Source organism: Bicyclus anynana, chromosome 17, assembly GCF_947172395.1.
Source record: "Bicyclus anynana chromosome 17, ilBicAnyn1.1, whole genome shotgun sequence".
NCBI lineage: Eukaryota > Metazoa > Arthropoda > Insecta > Lepidoptera > Nymphalidae > Bicyclus > Bicyclus anynana.
In genome coordinates, this window is record NC_069099.1 from 1 (window position 1) to 21,628 (window position 21,628).

General features: G+C 36.1%; 1 protein-coding gene across 1 annotated transcript in view; it reads left to right on the plus strand.

The window, feature by feature from the left end:
* Window positions 1–7,011: 7,011 nt before the first annotated feature.
* Window positions 7,012–21,628, plus strand: part of LOC112049308 (adipokinetic hormone/corazonin-related peptide receptor variant I-like) — a gene marked incomplete at its 5' end in the record, with an annotated part of 35,267 nt that continues 20,650 nt past the window's right edge. Inside the window, 2 exons of the mRNA XM_052886530.1 lie at window positions 7,012–7,117; window positions 15,516–15,720. Coding sequence (XP_052742490.1) covers window positions 7,012–7,117; window positions 15,516–15,720 — 311 coding nt within the window. The remainder of the gene's footprint in view (window positions 7,118–15,515; window positions 15,721–21,628) is intronic.

Genomic DNA, 21,628 nt, shown 5'->3' on the forward strand with positions numbered 1-21,628 from the left:
AGAGGACTGCCGATTATACCTAGAATTTTACATTATCACCAATGATAATTTTATACTATAGATCGGTTACGTCCCTATAAAATCACCGTAAAAAGTGATCCGAAAAATAGGCTACAACACTTTGTCTTTAATGCCATTATATATTTATGTATATATAGTTTTATACTTCAAGAACACACAACTCGACATTGTAGACGATACTTAATTATTATTTGTTTAAATAACATTCGCTGTTGACCACAACTAACATTGAGTTATTAATTTCCTCTTTTGAGCTTTATCCTTGAGGATTTAATAAAGCTTTTCCACTATAAATGTGAGCTTACAGTAAATATAATATTAACTTAATGACCTAGCCGTAAGCTCTAAATGAGGGTACTAATATCGTCATGCAATTTTATAGGAAATATTTTTCATAAGAATATTTTTCATAAAAATATTTTAAAGAGGAAAGATTTGATTGTTTGTTTGCATTGAATAGGCTCTGAAACTACTGAACCGATTTGTTAGATTCTTTCACTGTTGGGAAACTACACTATTCCCGAGTACTGTAGGCTATATTTTATGCCCGTATATACCGATTCTTGCTCCCGTAGGAGGGAGCAAGAACCACGCGGGTGAAACCGCGCGCGTTTGATAGTTTTTCATACCAGCTCATGGTTTGAAATATTTTTTTAACCGACTTCAAAAAAAGGAGGAGGTTATGAATTCGACGGAATCTTTTCTTTTTATTATTATTATTTTTTTTTATGTATGTTCACCGATTACTCAAAGACGCCTAAACCGATTACAAAAATTCTTTTTTAGTTTGAAAGGGTTTGCTTTTCTATTGGTCCCATAGTCAATCGTGTCAGGATCTGATGATGGTAAGCTGGAGAAATCGAGGGGAACTTTCGAATATTTTAGCAACAACTAGTGCGTTTTTAAATGTTTTATTTACGTGTTTTAAAAAAAAAAACTTTGTGTTTATGATGGTTGAAAGATTAGGTAATAAACAAGCTCCAAGACTTGTTTACTAAAACTATTATAAATAAACAAATTTGAATTAAAAACTCTACGTGATGTATAAAAGAAATAAACTACCCAATTAGTAAGAATTTTAATTTGTATATAGCACAATTTGACGACCTCCATGGCGCAGTAGTATGCGCGGTGGATTTACAAGACGGAGGTCCTGGGTTCGATCCCTGTCTGGACCGATTGAGGTTTAATTAATTGGTCCAGATCTGGCTGGTGGGAAGCCGAATTTGATCCGTTACAATGTGGAGTAGAAACCGAGAGGGGTGTTGATTTTCATCCTCCTAACAAGTACACTGCTTATTACACTTACCATCAGTTGAGATTGTAGTCAAAAGCTAATTTGTAAAGAATAATAATTTAAAAACAATACAAAAACCACCATCAAAACCAATCAACCAATCAAGGTAGTACCTACAAAGTATGGAACCTTTGGGTGAGTCTAACTTACACTTGCCTTAGAGCCGTGATAGCCCAGTGGATATGACCTCTGCCTCCGATTCCAAGGGCGTAGGTTCCGGGGTTATGTGCATTTTAAAGAAATTTAATATCACGTGTCTCAAACGGTGAAGGAAAACATCGCGAGGAAACCAGAGAGTTTTCCTAATTCTCTGCGTGTGTGAAGTCTTTCAATCCGCCAGTGTGGTGGACTATTGGCCTAACTCTTCTCATTCTGAGAGGAGACTCGAGCTCAGCAGTGAGCCGAATATGGGTTGATAATGATGAACTCACACTTGTCTGGCGTTTTATTATCAGTGAGCAGAATTTTCCACCACAAGGTGGAATAATTTTCTCTACACAATATATTTATAGTAGGCGTTGTTGTTGTTGTTGTTGTTGTTGTTGTATGCCCCGAAGTGTTTTGAAGCAAGTTGTTTTTGCCGACGTACAAAATAATATAAATGTATACGAAACTAATCCGGTTCGATCTACTTTTTGAACATGTTGTTTTTCAATCAATGGGGATGATGACTAGGTTTGAATATATTGATTTTTATGATACATTCCGGTAACTAAGGTCAATGTTAACTAATTTATACATAAAAAGCAAAGATTGACTGGATATTCGCAAAATAAATAAGATTATAAAATTTTAAAATCTACTACAAATATTTTATCGTAGTTAGATGAAAATTCATACAGTTTTAGCTTCCTTACATTAAATGTGACATTTTTTAATATACGAACTGTAAACATAAACGCAGAAATAACAAAGATATTAGTTATTTTGTTTAAACGCCCAAACAAATCTAACGATCATTAATTGCCTACGACGTCATAAGTTCGTACCATTTTGTATGGGGGTTTTTCAGGGATCCGCGGCAGCGCCGCAAATCTGACCCCTTAAATCCCTGTAGCTCCGAAAGTAATGATCGCAGATACCCTGTTCCTTTTACAAAATTGCTTTACTATTAGCATACTCTTAATTTATATACAATTTAAAAAACTGTCATCATCCCTATTGTGATGTTAGTTTATTCTAAGGCCCATGTAATGATGCTTATTGTGGTTACGAGCCGTGATAGCCCAGTGGATGAAGTCTATGCCTATACGATTCGTCGGGCGCAGATTCGAGTCCGGTCCGGGGTTGCACCTGCAACTTTTCAGTTATGTGCATTTTAAAGATTAAATATCACGTGTCTCAAACGGTGAAGAATAAACATCGTGAGGAAACCTGCATACATGAGAATTTGTATAATTCTCTACGTGTCTGAAGTCTGGGCAAGCGTGGTGGACTATTAGCCTAACCCCTCTCATTTTGAGAGGAGACTCGTGCTCAACAGATAAGATGATGATTTTATTAGAGGAGTTTCTATTCTATTCTGCCCCCCTGGACAAGTAGCATATCGATTACTAAGATCGCTAACGCTTCAGAAACTAGAAAAATGTATGGGAATGACAAATCTTTATCACGTGACCTGTCGATAGCAAATGTTATATTTTTAGAAGCGTTAGCGATCGTAGAAAGAGAATCAACGAGCCACTTGGCTAGAACGGCTGACAAAAGACTCGAATCTAGGATCTTACAGCTGAACAAACAAGCACTGGGCCAATGAGGTAATGAGGTTAACTTTCAACAAAGCCATAAAGAAAATTATTACCTAAAAATGCTGACGTCACCCCTTTCAAACCTGCGAAGGCTCCATTTTCCCCATTGTAAGATTCGACGAAAAGTTAATCACTTTGCAAGAAAGTTAAAGTGGTTAATTTTTATGTTGGAACATTCTAGGGAAGGTGGTACGAATATAAAAGAAAGAAAGAAAATTCTTAATGGATTTGATTTGTTTTGTGTTTTTACCCTCGCCCTAATGGGGATTTTATCACTTGGATATGTGAGTTTGTATGTGGCATTGTAGTTTTAAGAGCCGTTATACTACTAGGCTTTAGACCAGAGGTTTTCAAACTTTATTTTCTCATAGACCACTTACAAAATTTTGCTGTTTTCGGTGGACCCCCTGCTACATTTGTACTTATAATCTTGTCTTCCGAATCGGTGATAGCACCGATTCGGAAGACAAGATTATAAGTCAGAACAAAAAGACAGACTTGACGTTTCAAAAATGCTTTTAAACTAGACATAGTTTGAAATAAATTTATTTAGAATTTTTAAATTTGTACATGTCAACAAAAGATTCTAAATTTAGCTTTAACTATATGGTAATTTGCGTTGCTTCTGAATCCAGAGCCACCATAAACTAACAATGTTCGAAAAACAAGAGAATGAGAATTGATTTATTTAGAAAACTTCACATTCGGTATGAAACCACTATAAAATCCGATAAATTATCGTGGACCCCACTTATGATCTGTAGACCCCCATTTGTTGGTGACGCCGACGTAGACCCCCGAGGAGTCTCCCGTGGACCCCTGGGAATCCACCTGAACCACGTTGGGAATCAATGTTTTAGACTCATCCAAATGTTGATGGTTGATTGGTATGGATGGTGGTTGGTTGGTGATGGTTGATGGATAAGTTTGATAAGGGCTTGTAAACTGAGCCTGATTGAAATATAGGTATGAATATTTGATTTTTGATGATTGGTTGGTCAATTTTAAAGACCGTTTACCTGGCTAGGCCCCCTCGTTGTATAAGAATGTGGAGTTTAGACCCACCATGCTGCTCTAATGCAGATTGGCGGGATTAGGGTGATAATGTTAAATTATCGAATGTTGATGATAATGACTGTAGTCTCTGAGGCACAGGGTGTAACACCACCAACTTTCAACTCTAGGCAAACATTTTTCAACTAAAAATTTCTTAGAAAAAAGAAAATCTCAGTAGGTATTCCGTGACCCGACCTAGGATTCAAACCTACGTTTTTTAAATCCACCGCGCATGCCACTGCGCCACGGAGGCCGTCAAATACAAATTAAAATAGTACTTTATAGAAAGTAAAATGCTTACTTATTGAATGGTTACTTTCGAAATTTTCTTAAAACATCACGTAGAGTTTTTAATTCAAATTTCATTATTTCAAATAGTTTTAGTCAACTAGTCAACAAATCTTGAAACGTTTATTACCCAATATTTCATCCATCCATAATGCCTACATCGAGTTTCTTTTGATAATATTTCAAAACTAATGCTTGTATGAAAAATACTTCTATAAAATTGCATTATTAATACCCTCATTTAAAGCTCACGGCGTTATTAATACCCTCATTCAGAGATCACGGCTAGATCTCATAAGTTAATATTATATTTTCTTTAAGCTCGCATTTAGTAGAAAAGCTTTATTAAACACTCTAGGATTACGGGTTGGAACTTGAGAATTTTTTGCGAGGCCGTAATTTAAAACGGACGTTTATATTTTCCATGCTTGAGTTGACAATGTTTTTTTTAATCTATGATTAAATTATATTAATCATAGGTTCCAAAAGTAAGTAAAAGTAAGTAAAATACGCGGATTTGACTGACGAAACTGACGTAAAATCTGAAAATTTAAACTTTAACTTGCAAATATCTATTGCCGAAATTGCGAATGGATGGTTTAAGAATGCCACTGCTTAAAATCACTCTGAATAGAAGCTTTTAAAAAATGTCAAGCAAGAAAACATTTCAAAATTCTTCAAACTATTGTCTAAGACTGAAGATAATATCAATAACTTCAATTAATTGTTTTTTCTTCATATATTTTTTATTTTGTCATCCAAGAACGTATCCCTTATAATCCCATATAAAATACCATTCCATATTCGGTTTCTGTATTCGCGACACATTTAGAGAACGTATCCCCCGCGAATGGTGAGCTTTTACTTAAATAAACTGATTAAGCAAATCAAAATGAAGATAATAGATGAAGTAGATGAGAAAATTAGTTTTTTTTTATGCAAATAGGCTCGCGTTTGACCATGATCTAACCTGGTGGTAAGTGTAGATACAGTCTAAGATGGGACACGCTTGCCTAGAAGGTGCCTAAACCTATTCACTCTTGTTTAGAAGATACCCAAGTTATAAGATTCAGGAAACACAGACTTGGGGAGGGTATTCCAAACACTAATGTGTGATTAATAAAAAGAAGCTATGGGTACGAAAATGGACAACGACTTTCTTCGCTCCAGCGAAACGTCATTTTATGATTTTAGGTGCAACTAATGAACTTGACTACTTCGCCAGGTTCGGACTTGTTTATAGCCTCAATAGCTCAACGGTAAGAGCGGTCGGACTCATCACCGAGGGGTGGTGGTTCGATCCCCGCCCCGTTGGTCTATTGTCGTAACCACTCCTAGCACAGTCTTTCCCGACTAATTGGAGGGGAATGGAAATAATGGTCATATTAAGAAAAATCACCGTCACCGTCACGTACACGTATTCTATTTGTACAAAAATATAATAGAAAAACTTTATAAAAAATAAAAATAGAACCTTTAGAACCGTTGAGTAACGAGTAGTCTTTAAATATAAACTGAACTTTCCTCAGACATAAATATCTATATTTCTAATAATTTCTAGTCGGCACGTCTTTGGCAAAGAGTGAACTATTTCCATCCTTACGGCGCTTCTAATCTATTCAGGATGTCCTTTGCGTTTGCTTTCGTATTACATTTGAAATAGCGAAGTATTTGATTTAGTATCTTTCGTTTAATTTATGGATACTATTTGCATAAATTAAACGAAAGATATTATATATTTTATTTTTCTTGGTTACTCAACGGTAGCTTTATTTATAATTACACGATTCATAACTTTTTCTTCTAATATTTCGACACAGTGTGTGGAATTTTCCGGTAACTAACACTATACGTTCTAGAAAATAGGCCATTTGACGCTGCTTTTCGTTCAACTGTGGGTATGTCGCCGTACTTTATAATTCATACGCGTTTGGAACCCTCGTAACTTTAATCTAAGTCTTAATAGCGGAATTTATCTTGTGAATCGAAATATACAAAATTGACCAATAGCGGCGGAGTTATCCCAGTCCGATCTCTTTCGTACCAACACCATGAAATTATAGCGGTATTTCCGATTGTGCCGCGTATTAAAAAAAACAGATTATCTTTAAACTAGCGGACGCCCGCGACTTTGTCCGCGTGAAACTCGATGTAAACTTTCAACCACCCGTAATCTTCCCTTTCCCTACCCCTTGGATAGTGCTAAGATAGGGGCAGGCCCTACCCCTACCCTACACCTTACCCTACCCCTACCCTACTCCCCTTTATGGTTCTATCTTTTATAGTTTAGACAGCGTAGGTACGCAAAATAAGTAACTTTTCCGGTTGATTTTTTACACCTTGTGTGTTACCACACATATTCCCTATTTATTCCTAAATAAAATTTAGTCTATGTTACTTGTGGGTAATGTAGCTCTCGAATGGTGAAAGAATTTTTAAAATCGGTCCAGTAGTTTTTGAGCCTATCCATTACAAACAAACAAACATACAAACAAAGTTTTCCTCTTTATAATATTAGTATAGATATAACTTATACTTACATCTATGGGATCGTCTAGAACCTTATAGTACAGGGTTGACAAACATATGATATTTTACCAGGTTCTTCGCGGTGCTGTACCCTTTGAAGCTGGCTGTCGCGAGGAGGAGGAGCAAGCAGATGCTATACGCCGCCTGGACAGTCGCGCTGGCCTGCAGCTTGCCGCAGGTCAGTACAGCATCCAGCGATATCTGGGAAACATGGTTATATACACAGAGTAACCAGAGAGTCTTTACAAACTGCGTGCTAAAGCCTGTGCAACCCATAAAAAAAAACAAAAGTCATGCATCTCCTTGACATCCGCATATGCAAACTTTTTTCTTAATATGTATTTAATAATAATAATAATAAAAACATTTATTCAACCAAAAAAAACATAGAATAGAATAGAATGTCTTTATTTGTCCACACACGAGTAATAAAATAAAATAAAATAAACAAACAGAACATACAAATATCTGGTTGTGATCAAAACAGGTATCCACCTCACCACGATGCCACAGCGAGCTGTGGCGCTGGTTTTCAGGTGAAACCTTGTGAGACTGTGAGTTCACGGACGTGTCTACGTGACGTGTCTTAACTTAAAACTTATACATGAATACAAAGTAAAATAAAATAATGAAACAAAAACGAACAGAGTAATAAAATAACAAAATTAACATTTATGGGAAACTAAATTAACAGGGAAAATCAAACAATACGAGGCAACCTGTAAAGTGAACGATCGAACATACCATAAATAAGAAAAAAAAACATGAGAATTAATACTAACTTAATACTAAAGCTTCGGCTGAATGGGGCTCTGCCTGAGCTTTATGCTACAGCTAAGTAACTGTAGCGCTGATTTTCAGGCATGACCTCAGGGTGAGCTCACGAACTGATCGGGAGAGTGCGTCGTTTATTGGTTCCAAATTTAAATTAATATTTCAAAATTTAACACTAAGACAATTTAAATTAATATACTAATCAATAATAACCTATATTAAACTAATATAATATACTAATCAATAATAATCAATAAAAAATATTCTTATTTCTTTAATTTTTGTGAACAGTTTAAAAAATATTTAAAAACGTATGACACAATTTTTCTTGAATAATATTGAAAATTACTGATGCGACGGTTCGTATCGTACTGACAAGAGAACGTATTCGTTTTTGTTGAATTTCGTATCCTTCTGTGGTACGACACCGTCTTGTTCCGTACGCTACATCTGTATATTATTGACTAGCGGACGCCCGCGACTTCGTCTGCGTAAAATTCGATGTCAATTTTACTACTACCCCCTAACCTAACCTAACCTACCCTACCCCTACCATACCCCTACCCTATCACTACCCCAACCCTACCACTGCCCCAACCCTACCCCTACCTTACCTATACCCTACCCCAATCCTACCCGTACCCTCCCCGTACCCTATCCCTTTCCTACCCCTATCCCACCCGTACCCCTATCTCACGCCTATCCTACCCCTACCCTGCCACTTCCCTATCCTACCCGTACCTCTACCCTACCACTACCCTACCTCTACCCCGACCCTACACTACCCTAAACCCGGCCCTAAACCTACCCTACCCCTACACTACCCCTACGCTTCCCTACCCGTACCCTAACCTACCCTGTAACTTCTCTATCTTACTCCTACCCTTAGCAAAATCGGTCCAGTCCTTCGAGAGTGGTGGTATGACCAAGAGAAATAGAGACTTCTATGCTAATAATATAAAGAGGTAAAGTTCGTGTGGTTGTAGGAGGTAATCTCTGGATCTACTGGACCGATTTGGAAAATTGTTTTACCAATAGAAAGCTACGTTATTTGCGAGTGTCATAAACTATGTTTGATCCCCATATTCACACGGGAACGGGAACTACGTAAATGAAAGCGCCGGGCGTCATATAGCGGAATTTTTGCGTCTTTTAGAAATTTTGTATTATCTCCGAAACTTACATACTGTAAAGGGCAAATCTTATCTCCATAATATCCTTGTGATTATTAAATAATTTATTTTAATAAGGATTTAAGTTAAGTAGCATAAATAATGACGCAAACCTAAGTATATAAAATTAATAATTTTTAAAACACAAAAGGTACTATATCTGCTAATGTATAGAAGATAGGTATATGGTGTCGCGGACTTTTTTGTAGAACTATTAAAGATACATAAAGCCTCCATACATTAATTTCAATTTTACACAATGGTTAAGGCAGCGCATGCGAATAAGTCTGCCTAAGAGGATTTTCAGTCCGACCTGTATGACAAAAACTGTGATAACTCGGCTAATATATATGATACCAATATAAAATATAGCCTATAGCACTCCCCGATAATGTAGCATTCTACTGGTGAAAGAATTTTTAAAATCGGACCAGTAGTTCCGAAGATTACCCCATTTAAAAAATGTGACAAACTTACAAACTTACAAACTTTACCTCTTTATAATATTAGTATAGAGTATAGATATAGATATAGATTAATCTGTGATTATATAATACTAACGGACGCTCGTGACTTCGTCCGCCCTTAGACTTCTTTAATCCGGCCCTATCGCAAAATCCGTTCTTGGTGGATACCTACTAACTATTAACTACCTCCCTGCCAAATTTAAGCTTTGTACATCAAGAGATTTTCGAGATTTCGAATGACCTTTCGCATTTATATATTAAGACTAGCGGTCAAGCTTCGCTTTGACTCATTCCCTACCCCTATCCAACCCCCGTATTTTAAATCGGTCCAGTAAATAAATAAAGAACTAAGCTTTCGAGTGACAATGTTCTGAGGTCAAAGAAAAGGGTTCGTAGGTATGTCATGTTCTCAGGTTCAAATTAACACATCAAAAGTTTCATTAAAATTGACACTGAAATTAGCTAGTTAGAAAATTAGCAAGTCTCTCAGGTTTTATGACTCGCTGGGGTGACATTATACTTTTAATTAGTCATGAGACGAGTAAGCAGGTACATAAGTAGATATTTAGTATTAATATAATATTTATATCCCAAATTAAAGATCTTAAACCAGAGGATATCATAAAATTCATTTTGGGTGCCATGTGGCTCTAATTAGTTAAGAATTCAAAATTATACATTGAAATCTTTTTTTTATTAAGAAAGAATTACATAAGGAACTTAAGCAACTTATCAGCTATGGAGCTATGGTGCCACAGACAGATAGACACGTGAAACTTATAACACCTAAAAAGCCACAGACAAACTGACAGATAGACACGTGAAACTTATAACACCTAAAAAGCCACAGACAAACTGACAGATAGACACGTGAAACTTATAACACCTAAAAAACAAAACCTACTCGTAGTTTTCATTAGAAGCGTGTCAACTGTTGTGTGCTGTGCCAGTCAACCATATCAGCCGTGTGGTCCTAAAATAGAGGTTTAAAAGCTATTTTAAAATAGTTCAAAGGGCCGTATACAAATAGAATGTAGAACTTTTTTTGTTTGTGCGCGTATTTTGCAGTCAGGCGGTCACAACAATCGAATACCTACCACATACTCGGACATAGAAAATGTACCGTATACATATTGTCATGTAATACGGGTCATTACTACAATCGCCAATTACGTGCAGTGGCATACAATACTTTTTCTAAGACCACGATAAAATAATTGAGAAATTGAAAAAAAAAATGTAAATAATATTCAATTAGCGTTGAGCAGGGCGTCCTCGACTTTGTATAGGCGTGGCTGAATTTTTGTAGCCAATGGCCATGGACCTTCTTCAAAATTAAAAAAAAAAACTTTGTAGCACGGTTTACATGAACATTACCAAACGACCTGTACGAATAACTTTGTGATATGGTTTGAGGTTTTATATTGAATAGATTACGAGATGGGAGTAGAAATAACCATTTATCAGCAATTATTATTTTATACTATACATATATGTGTTACGTGTCTACAAAAACACCGCAATAAGCGATTTGAATTTAGCGACTCCACTGAATCACATTATATGTTATGTATATACCTACTTTTTACACTACCTATATACAAAACTCGACATTGTAGACAATATTTAGGTATTAAGTGCTTCTAACTTTCGTTGTTCATTAAGCGACTAAATGAAGTTAAGACAATTATGCACATTTGAGACGAATATCTTAGCGTTCCATTCACCATGCAGGTGCCGGGTCCATCGCGTTAAGTTATTTATCCGAAATAGAACCTAATTGCATGCAAACGAGAATTTAGGGCCTTCGGTATATTACCTAATGTAATACCCTGGCTCCTGCAAAGCTTAGGGTATCCTGGAAGAGGCTTACATCTAAACACTAATCGTCTTACGAGCTTAACATATACAGTAGGTAGAATTATATGTAGGAGTATACAGGATGCTTGGGTGTATTTCCCATAACTCTGGGGGAAACTTGGTCTGAACGCTTTGATGCATTTGAGGTCATCCATGTAAAGCAAGTGAGATATGAGCTCACCACTCCTGCGCTGGCGAAAGCTTAGCTCTGAATCTCGCAGTAAAGTACTGAGAAGATTAAGAAGGTAGGCAAAACCATAGAACTCCTCTTGCCGTAAGCATGTCGGTAGTGGTAACTCACCGTCTACTTGTTGGTGTTGTTGTTGGTATTGTTGTTGCGGTTGTTGTTGTTGCCGTGATCGTGTGGTGACACCTCGATGAGTCGTCCGCACGGGTATCACACCCCCCGCGGTTGTTGGCGGGGTCTTAAACTCGTCTGCCGACGACGGCGATGAAGACGCCGATTCATAATTTGTAATGCCACCACCTCGGTGCATGTTTTGTGTTTTTGTGATATTCATTGGATTCATTTCTTGATTTTTTATTTTGATTCTGTTCGTATTCGGTTTGGTTTATAAATATTTTAATTTTATTTATTTGATTATAAAAATCATCTCATTCTTTTTACTGAAAATTAATTAAAAATGGTCAAGGAATATGTGTTCTAATATTAATATTTTCGGAGTAAATAATATTTCTTTTGTAAAGATCTTAACACACATTCATAAAATTATGACGTAGCCAAGTTTTACGTGTTTTAAAATGCAAGGATAGTCGTAATTATTTAAATTGCGTTGTATGAAAACATAAAAGTTTTTATTTTTTTTAGTTATAAAAGTATTAGTTATGCAGTTGGGCTCCTATGAGTGGACTCGCCAACACCTTGAAGTTATGGGAAATACTCCCGAGCATCCTGTATACTCCCACTTATAATTCTACATACTATATATTATTATTATTTATATTATGTACACCCTGTACTGGTTTTGACGCTCTGTACTAAACTAAGCCGCAAAGCTTTCTAGAGCTCTAGGCGGAATATTGAAAATGCTATTTGTAGTAAATAATCCTTTTACCTCCTTGATTTAATCCTCCAGTGATTGTTAACGCTATCGACATCCCAACTCAGTAGGTTTATTATGTAACTCGGTGTACCATTCAAGTAATCAGCCACTACATCGTTTTTCATCGTATTTTCGTTTTTGCAATCATATAACATTGTGTTTTCAACGAAATTACACAATTGTCGTCATTTTACGTAAAGTAACATTAGTCTAATCGTGGTAGTAACACGTAGTGACGTTATTTTAACAAAAAACTGATATATATGTAGTTTTGTTTGATATAGATGTATTTAAATTACTTAACTTTTCTTATTTTTTGTGTGCGTATACCCGAATCGGTGCTTACGTTTTTTTTTCTCTTCCACAGTGGTTGTCTGGAAGAGATCGCTCTTTAGCGATAAGACCGCCATTTGTACATTAGTTTCTAAGTGTTATTATAAGTTATTGTTTATTTTTGTTTTTAATGTACAATAAAGTATATTTCTTCTTCTTCTTCTTCTTCTTTGTTGAAATATTCCTTTAAGACGATTATTAAAACAAAACATCATTGCCACTTGATGTAAAATGACGTAGCCAAGGTAATTTTGTAAAAATAAGTACATTAGATGATCACAAAAACGAAAATACGACGAAAATCGATGTAGTGACTAATTGTTCGAATGGTACACTGAGATACATAATAAGGCCGCTGAGCTGAAAATCTACACTGAAAATGTTCAAGAAGAAAAGCTCTGTATTTCATAGCTCGAACAGGACCAAAAACATTGCGATCTGCAGCCACATAGTTTCTAAATTGGTCCAGGTATGGCTGGTGAGGGTGAAAGGCTTCGGCCGTGGCTAGTTACCACCCTACCAGCAAAGATGTAAGTACCTACTGCCAAGCGATTTAGTGTTCCAGTATTGCATCATCACTTACAGGGTTATTATGTAACTCGGTGTACCATTCAAGTAATCAGTCACTACATCGTTTTTCATCTAGTGACTCATTGTTTGAATGGTGTACTGAAATACATAATAAGGTCGGTGATTATATGTACTATGAGTAGTCTAGGGCTGACTTGTAAATATAAAAATAAAATTGTAAATATAAAAAAAAATATTTGTTGTAAATGAATGTGAACCGTTGATCAAAGGAAACAGGTCAGCTAATATTCCAATGTCGATTTCCCCGTGGACTGATACGTTAATTAAATATGTCGATCATTGTAAAACCATTATTTCGTTTAAATATTACTTTTATTACTATGTATTCAATATATTCAATACTAATTCAAGTTTTACGCTTAGAGGGTAGCAATATTCCTGAGTCCTTGGCCCAAAAACCAAATATTTATTCACCAGACCAAACTAGCTCATATTTGTGTAGGTTATATGAGATTTATGGCGAGTCAGGAAAACTTTTTTTTTATTTTTTACAAGTTAGCCCTCGAATACAATCTCACCTGATGGTAAGTGATGGGAAAATTAAAATACGTGGGTGCATCCGATTAAAAATATGCCCCCTGAAAATTGGCAGAAAAAGTTACCTACCAATTGATTTTAAATATCCTTTCATACCTCAGACTAAATACATAAGGACTAGTATCGCATTCAAATTCACGAACAAAATTTTCTGCCATTTTCTAAGGAAAACGAGCTTAGATTTCATACATATCTTATACTAAACTAGCAGTTTTTGTTCGTTTTTTACACCATTTAACTACACTAAAAGGTATTTTTACGGCGGTTTTTAAGTGACCGACACGATTGTAAACTATGACACATCGATTCTATAGAGACAGTGTTTATAATCGCATAAGATCGTTGATCATATACTTTGACAGAAAAATAATGTCTTGCGAGGCAGGTCTTTATCTAATTAGTCTGAGTTTCATACCATCGCATGGTATGAAAGGCAATGTATTATTCTTGGGCCCAACTCCTACTGAAGCTACCTCTGCAACCTTTCCCTTCTTCCTAAAATCGAATGACTCATCTTGTATGATTTTAATTTTAGGGACACTTTGTTGAAAAATTGAGCGGAGCCTCCGTCAAAGTCATTCAAAAATTGTGCCATGCAACTGTTTCTAATAATAACTTCATTGTCCTACCTTCGTTAGTTAAGGGACGAAAGAGACCATTAATCCCAGTAGGTACTAACTTTTAATTAAAAATTTTGTAACTATGCCAATGTTTGCAAAGGCGCGTCACAGGGCTTGCAAGATATATTTTTATTTTCAGCTTATCTTAAACAACCCACCACCTCCCATGGCCGACCCGACTTCGCAGTCATTCGGGCCGAATAAGTGGGAGGGCGGGCCCAGTTGCTCAGTGTGGTGTTTGATGCTTTTACTACTTAAGTTTTGGTGTTGCCTTGTTCAGGTGGTTGAGGCATCGAACGCTGAATCAGCATTTCAAAACGTTTTTTCTTTCTTTCTTCTTTCTTCGCGTGTTCCCGGGCCGTCTTCTAGACTCCTGACAAATTCTTTACTCTTCGTCCTTGTCTCACAGTCTTGTCCTCCTTCTGGAGCAGTTACTCTACAAAACGGAAGATTCCCGTCATCCCCCGAGGACCGTCACTGGCACCAATGCGCTCCGAGTCACGTCGCCTCTTGCCACGGGTGCGCTCCCGTAGCCGTTGGAAGTTTGCCTCCGACGAGATGAGGTCATGTAGTCTCCTAATGTCACGTGTTACCAAAACGATGTTCACTGCCCATTTTGATTGGAAAATGAACTTTAGAAGATCACCAGGGACATATAGACACTCAGAGATTTTTATAGTTGTAGATATAATGATATTTCCTTTTATTTTATTTTTATAATAAGTTTAGTTTAGTTAAATATTATTGTCTTAGCTAGTATAAATAATTGATTGTATTATTTATGAATAAATAATTTTTTTTAACTCAGAGATTAGTCTTCTACATTAATCTATTATTATAAAGTTTGTGGTGTTGTATGGGATAATCTCTGGATCTACTGAACTGATTTTGAAAATTCTTTTACCACTAGAAAGCCACGTATGCCCCCGTAATTTCACCAAAACCAAGGGGTGTCGGCTAATAATATTATAAAGAGGAAAGATTTGTATTTTTCGTATATAACGACTAAACTCAAAAACTACTAGATCAATTTGAAAGCTACATTACCAGGCAGTAATATAGGCTATAATTGATCCCCGTATTTCCATGGCTATAGGAACTGGGTAGGTGTAACCGCGAGGTTCATGCTAGTCAATTTATCAAGGGGTTTCTTTGCAGAGCATCGTGTTCCGAGTGCAGCAGCACCCTTACGTGGCGGGGTTCGAGCAGTGCGTGTCGTTCGGCGCCTTCGAGAGCGCCCGGCTCGAGCTGGCGTACAACGTGTTCTGCCTGTGCGCCATGTACTTCGCGCCGCTGCTCATCATCACCGGCTGCTACGTGTGCATCTTCTGCGAGATCCGGCGCAGCAGCAACGACCTGCAAGGTGAGCAGTGTTGCCAACTCTCCAAAATATTTATCCCTAAAGTTTGTGTCAAAAACCCCTAAAATCGCCTTAATTATTGAGTTGTCCCCCTAAAAAATATAAATCTATACTAATATTATAAAGAGGAAAACTTTGTTTGTTTGTTTGTTTGTTTGTTTAATTGTAATGAATAGGCTCGAAAACTACTGGACCGATTTTAAAAATTCTTTCACCATTCGAAAGCTACATTATCCACAAGTAACATAGGCTACATTTTATTTTGAAAAAAAATAGGGTTCCGTAAGATATTTGGGTTTTTCGGGCACAAGGTGTTAAAAATCAACCAGAAAAGTAGGGTAGGGGTAGGTAGGGGTAGGTAGGAGTAGGGTAGGGGTAGGGATAGGCTAGGGGTGGATTAGGGGTAGGATAGGTGTAGTTGAAAGTTTACATCGAGTTTCACGCGGACGAAGTCGCGGGCGTCGGCTAGTTCATAATAATTTAGAAATAATATGCTGTAATATGTTTCAAAAGTCTATATTTAATACAGACAGAATACTACGTCTTTATCTGAAGATTCAGATTTTTTGAAATCATACATGTTGACAATGAATAAATTTACCAATTTTTTTTTTATTCGATGAAAATTGCCGCCAGTTGCCTCAGAGTGGTTGTAGAATAACGTATTATATGTCGTTATAAGTCGCTAGGCCAAGGAAGAAATATTAAAATTATGATCAATTTAAAAATATTAAAGAGTCAAAAAATCCCTGAAAATACCCCTAAAAATTTCAGACCCCTAAAAAAATCCCATTTCACTTATTTGCCCCCTAAATCTGGGGGGGAAACCCCTAAGTTAGGAACCCTGGGTGACAGAAGCACGGCCGGCGCGTCCATACGGAGAACGGAGCAGTCGATCCAAGCGCCAAATCCTACAGAGCGTCTAAATGATAATCCTAGTCAACCGTAGACAGTACTGCGCCTGATTTTCAATTAGTAGCTCCAGAGTATGATCAAGATCTTCGCGTTCCATTCTTTTATTTTATTTTATTTATTTGGGATCGAAAACAGTTTTGTACAATAATATATCTTACTAAACTTAAAGTAAATTTAAAAACAAATAGTTTACATACACAACCCACATCTCTATCCACAAGTAATTATACAAAATGTAGATGGGGCTGATAAAAATTATTTTCAAATTAAATTATCTAACAAAGTGCTTTTATACAAAGAAAAGAAAATAATGAAATAAAAAAAAAGAAAAAAAGAAATGACACAATTACAACAAAAATTAAAATACTTTACACTCATAATCTGGTATAGGTATCTGCGACAAGGAGAGGCGCCATAACTGGATCTCGCTCCATTTTAAAATTTACTTCGGGCCGGCGCTGGACAGGAGAAATACGAATTAGTTACTGGCAAGGCTAAACTGCACAAATAGCCCTTGGGCGTGTGTATCCGGGGTTTCTATCAGATGTAGAGCGGCCATTTTCATTTACACAGACAAAACACCAACCTTAAGCGTTGTCCAGTGTCCACAGAATAAAACCTAGAGCAACATCTCAAAAATTATAACACAGGGTAGTGTTCCGAGTGCAGTAGCTTTGACATCCAAGGCGACACAGCGTAGCGACCTCCAAGGACTAATCGTAATGTTCGTAGCGTAGCAGGTGGTGAGACAAAGTCTGTTCTTCCGTAGGGTCAGGGATTTCCACGCGGAAAGTTACAGGCATATGTTATTTATGATATTGCACTGAGATCAAAAAAATATCATAAAATAATACTATATTCCATCTGATAAAGGATTACAAGCGATTACAAATTAATACCATTGTGGTCGCTGACATCGAGCGTATGATAATAACGGTTTAAAATGGAAATGCATTTACGTGTGTTATTGCTTTTGTAATAAAGCTACTGACTCGAACATCTGTCTGCGGTGGACATTCTCAATAATTATGGCTTATTTCAACGTGTACACTGAGCTACCAAGAATTTATGGTTGATATTAAATCTAAATTTATAATAGCGAAAGGTGAGGTACTCATCACAAAGTATCGAAAAATGTTGAAATTTAGCAGGGAGTTTAGCCAGAAGGCCAGATTAAAGAGTTCTAAGGATGGGGCTCCAAGGTGACCAATGGCGACCCCGCACTATAAAGCGCAGTGTTGGTCAATCCAATCGATGTTGGACTGACGACATCAAGCGAGTCGCAGGGATTCGCTGGATGCAGGTGACTCAGTATCGTGATGTTTTGAAGTCCCTACAAAAGGCCTATGTCCTGCAGTGGACGTCCATCGGCTGACATGATGATGATAGTGATGATGATGATGATGATGAAGGGCGGGCAAATTCGCAGGTGACCGCAGGTAGTAATAGATTAAGAGTCTGTGACTTTTCATTTTATTAAATCTTAACGGCTTTTTTGACGACCTCCACGGCGCAGTGGTAAGCGCGATGGATTTACAAGGCGGAGATGGCTGGGCCGATTGAGGTTTTCTTAATTGGTCCAGGTCTGGCTAGTAGGAGGCTTCGGCCGTGGCTTACCACCCTACCTCCAAACGATTTAGCGTTCCGGTACGCTGCCGCGTTGAAACCTTCAGAGGTATGTTTACCTTCCAAGTAGGCACACTTCTATCTTACATATCATTACTTAGCATTATGTGAGATCATCTATAAACTTGTCTTTAAATAAAAAAAAAACTATTCCCTAACAAAATGGTGTCTCGGTGTGCGCCAAGCTTTAGCTATTTCCGAATGATAATCGAGTTGCCGCCGAGAATCTCGAGTGCTTCGTTAAATACATTGCTAATCACGTGCTTGCAATTCAAATGGAGAATTGACTTGCACAGTCAGTCCGTGCGGTTTGCAATATTGCGTCTCTGGCCACGATATTTTATACTATAGATATGTTACGTGACTACAAAATAATCTTTTTAACATAAAAATTTAACCTACTTCAAAGACGTATTTCAGTTATTTTAACACAAAATTACATAACTGATTTTCATAAAAATGGAATGGGACCAATCTCAAAAAAAAAAATTGTTTTAAATTTCTTAATAAATGATGAAAGTAACAAACATTAAAAAATAACAATAAATACATAAACATATGAATTGAGTACCTCATACTTTTTTTGAAGTCGGTTAATTACCGCAAAAAGTGATCCAAATTTAGCTATACCACAGAAAACATATGTACAAGTACAAAAGATTCACTCCGCAACGTCATTAAAATAAATAGCGGCTTTAGTGAATACATGCACAATTTTGTGTTTAATTCCAATAGTTAAGTATATATTTATTTATATTTACTATATATAGTTTTTACACTTCCTGAATACATACGACATTGTATTTAAATAATATTTAGGTAATATTTGTTTAAATAACTTTCGTTGTTTACTATGCGACTCAATGAAATTAAGACAATTAGCCGCTTTTGTTCGCCTCAGTTTTGATGCGTGAGTGACATATCTATAGTATAAAATATCTAAAGTAGCTGTTGTTTTATATGTTCGCTTGTTAATTGTGAACTCCGAGTGCTGACGACGATTGCAGTGTGCAGAAAAACTCAATATTGAGTTTATGTCACACTGATAAGTTATATTAAGTATAGTTAAAAAATGTATATTTATATTTAAATAAATAAATAAAAAAATAAAATCTTTGGTCTTTAGGGTGTTATTCGACCTCGACTTCGAGGAGGTTTGTTGGTCCATTATTTTGTTATACACTACCCTCTTTCATGTCGAGGGTATGGACTGAACAAATGATTCGTACATATACGTTTTATTGCTTGTTTCATTGAGATAATTCAATACAATTTTTTATCATGACCTTATCACACTAATAGCTAATCTATTAAAAAACACAAGAAAGTTAAAAACAAGCTTTTTTAAAACCTATCGCTCCAAAACTACTGGATGAATTCAAATTAAACTTAGCATGATTTGAGTTCATACTACGAAAAAGGTTAGTGATATGTTCATACATTGAAAATTAGTTCTTATGAAAATTCATTCCTAAAGTTAAAACGTTAAAAAAAATCCCAAGCTTTGTAAGTCATCCTCATCATTAACACTCATTACTTGTGCACGAGTCTCCTTTGTAACTGTAAAGTTGGAGGTGCATGTCCCGGACCGGATTCAAACCTACGCCCTCCGAATCCGAGGCAGAGGTCATATCCACTGGGCTATCACAGCTCGTATTGTTTATATGTCAACAAATGTATATATAATTTCTTTTGCTTTGAGAATTTATAGCCGCAACCACGAATACCTATATTAAATTAAAAAAAAATCCTAACAAGTTATATTTATTTCATTAAATTATAATTTCAAAGAAAACTCTCGTTAGAGGAGCCTTCTTTCCTCTTTAAGGGTGCTTTAAGTAAAAAAATACTTACTTTAATTAAATTAATTCCATAGTTGAGTGCTCGATTCATTGCTAGCTGGATGACCTTACTCCACAACGTATATTAACTTAAATCATTTTTAATTAGTTAAAGTCTGGTATTTTTTTTTTATTGAGAAAGAATACAATATGGAACTTAAGTCTGGTATTACAAATCAAATATCATTTATTTCAAGTAGGCTCAGTTTTAGCACATTTGACACGTCAGTTGACTATTTGTAAAGATTCTACCACCGGTTCCGAAGGCAGGTTCTGCTGAGAAGATACCGGCAAGAAACTGCAGTTGCTCTTTTTTAAAAAAATCATACAATATTACAATTTACATTTGATGACAACATTACAATTTCTTATAGTTTTACTTCCTGTTTGAAGGTGATGATCCAATGGCCTCCAAGCGCCTTTATCTTTAAGGAACTCATCAATGGTGTAGTAACCTCGAATAAGTAAATATTTTTTAACACATTGCTTAAAGCTATGTATTGGCAGGTCCATCACCATTTTGTAAATATTCCGACACGGATGATGACAGTTTTTTAAATTGTATATAAATTAAGAGTATGCTAAAAGTAAAGCAATTTTCTAAAAGTAACAGGGTATCTGCGATCATTACTTTCGGAGTTACAGGGATTTAAAGAGTCAGATTTGCGGCGCTGCCGCGGATCCCTAAAAACTCTCCATACAAAATGGCACGATTTAGTGACGTCGTTGGCTCGCTGATCGTTAGATTTGTATGGGCGTTCAAACAAAATCACTAATATCTTTGTTATTTGTGCGTTTATGTTTATAGTTCATTTGTTGAAAAATGTCACATTTAATGTAAGGAAGCTAAAACTGTATGAATTTTTATGTAATTACGATAAAAAAAATTTGATAGATTTTGAAATTTTGTAATCTTATTTATTTTCCAAACATTCTTTGGTTTTTTGTATAAATTAGTTAACATTGACCTTATTTATCCGAATATATCATAAAAATCAATTTATTCAAACCTAGTCATCATACCCATTGTCTGAACCTTGGAAAGGAAAATGTGCATGTGTGTGCTCAGTGGAGTAGCTAAATTTGGATTACTTTTGCGGTGATTTTGTAGGCACGTATCTTAATAATAGAAAATCTATGTTTTTAAGCATAAAATGGCAGGTAATTCGAGATAGATTTTGTCTATAGATTGCCACCGTTTAATTTTATTTTTTTGTTTTATTATGTTATTTGTTTTGTTTTCTTGTTTATTATAAGTCTTGTTGCCATCTCCCTAAATTGTGTACGTACGATCTTTCTATGGAAACTTAATTGGCTTAAGTGTTTCTTAAATGTGTAAATTATTGTTTTTATGGTAATGCTGTTTGTTTTGTAAATAAATAAAAAAAAAATCAAATTTCTACGCGGACAAAGTCACGGCCGCCTAATAAACAATTAGCTATCTATTCTTGCGCCCTCATACATTACTGTCGAGTGTCGGGCTTACAAGAAATATGCGTTATCAAATTACCAAAGGGAAAACTAACGTA